We start from the raw sequence: 5,668 nt of genomic DNA on the forward strand, positions 1-5,668 counted from the left end.
GGTCGCGTAGGTCTTGGGGGCCCCGTTTCTGGAAAGTTCCAGAACGCCCAGCACTTCTCTGCGGCGTCGTGGCGAACGTGGGTCTTGGTTTGAGCACAGCAAGCTCCCACGGGCAGGGTGGGGGGAGAGGGGGAAGCTACTGAGTGGTTGGTCTCCTTCCTCCCCTCTTCATCACGGCCAGCACTCGGAGTAAAAGCCCTGCCCCCCCCCGCCCCCCCCCCCGCCAAGGTAACTAGTGATCATCTCCACGTAGACAGCGGAGATCGTGTTTAATATCTCCACCGTACGCCCCTTTCCCAGAAGGGGAAGGTCAGCTGACCAGGCAGTTCTTCCCTTGGCACCGCTGCAGGAACATAGCCCATTGGTGTTCAGACTCTCAGTCCTGGTGCGGGAGGCGAACCCGTGACCCTCTGGATTCGGAGGCAGACTTGCGACCCATTGAGCTACATTTGACGTGCCACACAGGGGCCATGCCGAACGGTTAAAGAAGTGTATTCTCTCTTGTCCCCGACCCAAAGGCAGAGGCTGGGTCCGGGCCTAAGGAGGGCCAGGTAGGTTCAACAGGGGAGACATACAGGACTAATTGGTCCACCTCAGGTGGGCTATTCCCACAAGCAACTGGACCCTCAGGCACAAAACACCTCCCAACCCACAGGCCTTCAGACAGACTCAGACTCCCAGGCCCTCAGGCACATTTGGCCTCCTAGTCCCTGGGCCCTCAGGCAGGATTGGCCTCTCGGTCCCTGGGTTCTCAGGCAGGATTGGCCTCCCAGTCCCTGGGCCCTCAGGCAGGATTGGCCTCTCAGTCCCTGGGTTCTCAGGCAGGATTGGCCTCCCAGTCCCTGGGCCCTCAGGCAGGATTGGCCTCTCAGTCCCTGGGTTCTCAGGCAGGATTGGCCTCCCAGTCCCTGGGCCCTCAGGCAGGATTGGCGTCTCAGTCCCTGGGCCCTCAGGCAGGATTGGCCTCTCAGTCCCTGGGTTCTCAGGCAGGATTGGCCTCCCAGTCCCTGGGCCCTCAGGCAGGATTGGCCTCTCGGTCCCTGGGCCCTCAGGCAGGATTGGCCTCCCAGTCCCTGGGCCCTCAGGCAGGATTGGCGTCTCAGTCCCTGGGCCCTCAGGCAGGATTGGCCTCTCAGTCCCTGGGTCCTCAGGCAGGATTGGCCTCTCAGTCCCTGGGTCCTCAGGCAGGATTGGCCTCCCAGTCTCTGGGCCCTCAGGCAGGATTGGCCTCCCAGTCCCAGAGGGCAGGCAGGATGGGCCTCCCAGTGCCTGGGCCCTCACGTGCAGTCCGTTCTGATAGAGCACAATAGGTCCATTCTCGCAGAATCTCGCGTTATAATAAAATTGTGCAATAGCCGTGCCATTTAAACAAACATGGCCAGAATTGTGTTATAGCCAATCGAGGTAAGGAACGGACACCTTCTACAAGTAACCATCTGACTTCTTCAATTGCGCTAAAGCCAATTTGCATTGAAGAACCGAAAATAATCCCCAATTAACCAAGTGGCTGCCTGCTGTGATCTCCATATCACCGAATGACAGCAGAGGGTTACATATAGAGTAAAGGACACCCATGGTCTCCCTTAACATAAAAGTGAAGGCCCCCTCTACTCTTTTGAAGTGAAAGCTAATGGATCGTGGATGAGAGCTGATAGTGATGGGGGAGGGGGGGGTTGACAGCAGTGGGCAGGATTCGCTTTGTGCAGCCGAGTAAGAGAAGAGCTCAGAGCAAGCCCATGACGGCGCCATCTCGGTGAAGCTCCTGGTCAGTGACATGTCATGGTTGTGTCAGAGAGTAATGGCTGGCTCGCTGCTGGCAAGAAACCAGGAGGGTTTAGAGCAGGCGGGAAACTGGAAGGCAGACCACCAGAACATGAACATGAATTGAGGCACTACCTGATGGAGGGAGTTTCAAAAGCCAGGTCATTGAAAGTGGGGGATGACCATGGTTTGCACAATTTTAATGTAATCCTTAGGGTGAGTGGGACAGGAATTGTTGAGAAATCCTGTTTGATGTGTGATGTAGGATTTTTGACCATCATTTAATTGTCTGTTACCTTTATTTGCCTCATGGCTATTTGGGATATTAGAATATAATCCATATCTATTGAACCTTTTAGTTGAGAATAATATTTGTATGTATGTTTCAACAAGCTTTATTTGCAATTAAACCATTTTTTTGTTGATGACAGAAATCTGTTTGAATGATTTTTTTTCCAGATATCTCTGCAATTGGCATCAACACCTTTGCAAAGTCTGTTGTGTGTGGGACTAGAGAGAAATTGATGGACTCCATCCATAAGAGCAGAAGAAATAGGAGCAGGAATAGGCCATTCGGCCCCTCGTGCTTGCTCCGCTATTCCCAGGACCGTGGCTGGTCCGGCATTCCCCACTTTCCTGCCCTTTCCCCCTCCGTTGGCTCCCCGACTGATCGAGAATCTCTCTGTCTCAGCCTTAGATATACACACAGACTCTGCCCCCACAGCTCTCTCTGTGGTAAGGCGTTCCAAAGACCCCAGAGAGGAGAAATTCCCCCTCATCTCAGTCGTGAATTGACGCCCCCCCTTTTATACTGAGACTGTGCCCCTCTGGTCCTAGACTCCCCCCATGAGGGGAAACATCCTCTCAGCGTTGACCCTGTCAAGCCCCCTTCCAAAATCCTGCATGGTTCAATGAGATCCCCTCTTCTCTTCCTCAACTCCAGGGAATAGAGTCCCAACCTGGTTAACCTTTTACTCAGAAAGACCATCCCTCCCTACCAGGGATCAGCCCAGGGAACCTTCACCGAATTGCCTCCAGTGAAAGAGCAGAAAAAAGTGAGGACTGCCAAAGCTGGAGATTAGAGTCGAGAGAGTGGTGCTGGAAAAACACAGCAGCTCAGGCAGCATCCGAGGAGCAGGAAAATCGACATTTTGGGCACAAGCCAGTCATCAGGAAGGGCTTCCCGATGAAGGACTTTTGCCCGAAACATTAATTTTCCTGTTCCTCGGATGCTGCCTGACCTGCCGTGCTTTTCCAGCACTGCATTCTCAACTCCAGTGAAATAGTACCTTCCCTTAAATATTGGGACCAAGACCGCCCACAGTACTCCAGATGGAGTCTGAACAGCAGATGGTAGAGTTGCAGTCAGACTTCCCCAATGGTACACTCCAACCCCCTGGAGGTAAGTGCCACCATTGCAGTAGCCTTCCTGAATACCCACTGTACCCGTGAGCTCACTCCACTCAGCTGTACAGAGGGACCCATGGATCGGAGCACTTCTCCAGGGAAGAGCAAAGCACCAGGCTGCACCGATCACTTTTCATACACTCGTGTGGCTGGGCCATGGACACAGGGCAGTGATAGAGTATAGGGGGTCCCCGCTGGAACCCTGAGACATCTCCCCCCACACACACACAGACACACACACACACACACTCCCCTGCCCCACCACCACCCCCCCCACACACACACACACACACCCAAAACCCCTCCCACACACACACACACACACACACCCAACCCACCCCCCCCACACAGACACACACACACACACACCCAACCCCCCCCACGCACACTCCCAACCCCCCCCCCACACACACTCCCAACCCCCCCCCCACACACACACCCACCCCTCCACACACACACACCCACCCCCCCCCACACACACCCACCCACCCCCCCCACACACACCCAACCCCCCCACACACACTCCCAACACCCCCCCCACACACACCCAACCCCCCCACACACACTCCCAACCCCCCCACACACACTCCCAACCTCCCCCACACACACACTCGCAACCCCCCACACACACACACTCCCAACCCCCCCCACGCACACACTCCCAACCCCCCCACACACACACACCCATCCCCCCCCCCACACACACACCCATCCCCCCCACACACACACACACACCCATCCCCCCCACACACACAGACCCCCATCCCCCCCACACACACAGACCCCCATCCCCCCCACACACACAGACCCCCATCCCCCCCCCACACACAGACCCCCATCCTCCCCACACACACACAACCCATCCCCCCCACACACACACCCATCCCCTCCCCACACACACAGACCCCCATCCCCCCACACACACACACCCATCCCCCCCACTCACACACACACCCATCCCCCCCAACACACACACCCATCCCCCCCCCACACACAGACCCCCATCCCCCCCACACACACACACCCATCCCCCCCCACACACACACCCATCCCCCCCACACACACAGACCCCCACCCCCCCCACACACAGACCCCCATCCCCCCCACACACAGACTCCCATCCCCCCCCACACACAGACACCCCATCCCCCCCACACACAGACTCCCATCCCCCCACACACACACAGACCCCCATCCCCCCCACACACACACACCCATCCCCCCCACACACACACACACCCATCCCCCACACACACACCCATCCCCCCCCACACACACACACCCATCCCCCCCACACACACACACACCCATCCCCCCCACACACACACACCCATCCCCCCCACACACACACACCCATCCCCCCCCACACACAGACCCCCATCCCCCCCCACATACAGACTCCCATCCCCCCCCACACACAGACCCCCATCCCCCCCCACACACACACCCCCATCCCCCCCCACACACACACCCATCCCCCCCCACACACAGACCCCCATCCCCCCCACACACAGACCCCCATCCCCCCCACACACACAGACCCCAATCCCCCCCCCACACACACACCCATCCCCCCCCACACACAGACCCCCATCCCCCCCACACACAGACCCCCATCCCCCCCACACACACACACACACATCCCCCTCACACACAGACCACCATCCCCCCCCCACACACAGACCCCCATCCGCCCCACACACACAGACCCCCATCCCCCCACACACACAGACCCCCATCCCCCCCACACATACAGACCCCCATCCCCCCCCCCACACACAGACCCCCATCCCCCCCACACACACAGACCCCCATCGCCCCCCACACACACAGACCCCCATCCCCCCCACACACACAGACCCCCATCCCCCCCACACACACAGACCCCCATCCCCCCCACACACACACATCCATCCCCCCCCCACACACACACATCCATCCCCCCCCCACACACACACCCATCCCCCCCCACACACACACACCCATCCCCCCCCCACACACACACACACCCATCCCCCCCCCCACACACACACACCCATCCACCCCCACACACACACATCCATCTCCCCCCACACACACACATCCATCTCCCCCCACACACACACATCCATCCCCCCCCACACACACACCCATCCCCCCCCACACACACACACCCATCCCCCCCACACACACACACCCATCCCCCCACACGCACACACACACCCATCCCCCACCACACACACACATCCATCCCCCCCCACACACACACCCATCCCCCACCACACACACACATCCATCCCCCCCCAACACACACAGACCCATCCCCCCCCACACACACACCCATTCCCCCCCCACACACACACACACCCACCACCCCCCCACACACACACCCATCCCCCCCACACACACACCCATCCCCCCCACACACACACCCATCCCCCCCCACACACACCCATCCCCCCCACACACACACCCATCCCCCCCCCCACACACACACACCCATCCCCCCCACACACACACA

The 5,668-nt window shown here is 58.9% G+C and overlaps 2 protein-coding genes across 2 annotated transcripts in view; both read left to right on the forward strand.

Annotated features, from left to right (window-relative positions):
• LOC140455533 (zinc-binding protein A33-like) overlaps positions 1-2,161 on the forward strand; it is a 16,615-nt gene extending 14,454 nt beyond the window's left edge. Inside the window, exon 2 of the mRNA XM_072550470.1 lies at positions 1-2,161. This exon is cut by the window's left edge and continues 1,020 nt beyond it. The gene's annotated coding sequence lies outside the window, so the exon portion shown is untranslated.
• The window catches only part of hsd17b8 (hydroxysteroid (17-beta) dehydrogenase 8), a 46,980-nt gene continuing 43,091 nt past the window's right edge, over positions 1,780-5,668 (forward strand). Inside the window, exon 1 of the mRNA XM_072550525.1 lies at positions 1,780-1,977. Within this exon, the coding sequence (XP_072406626.1) occupies positions 1,780-1,977 (198 nt within the window). The remainder of the gene's footprint in view (positions 1,978-5,668) is intronic.

This window comes from Chiloscyllium punctatum, chromosome 30 (genome assembly GCF_047496795.1).
Source record: "Chiloscyllium punctatum isolate Juve2018m chromosome 30, sChiPun1.3, whole genome shotgun sequence".
NCBI lineage: Eukaryota > Metazoa > Chordata > Chondrichthyes > Orectolobiformes > Hemiscylliidae > Chiloscyllium > Chiloscyllium punctatum.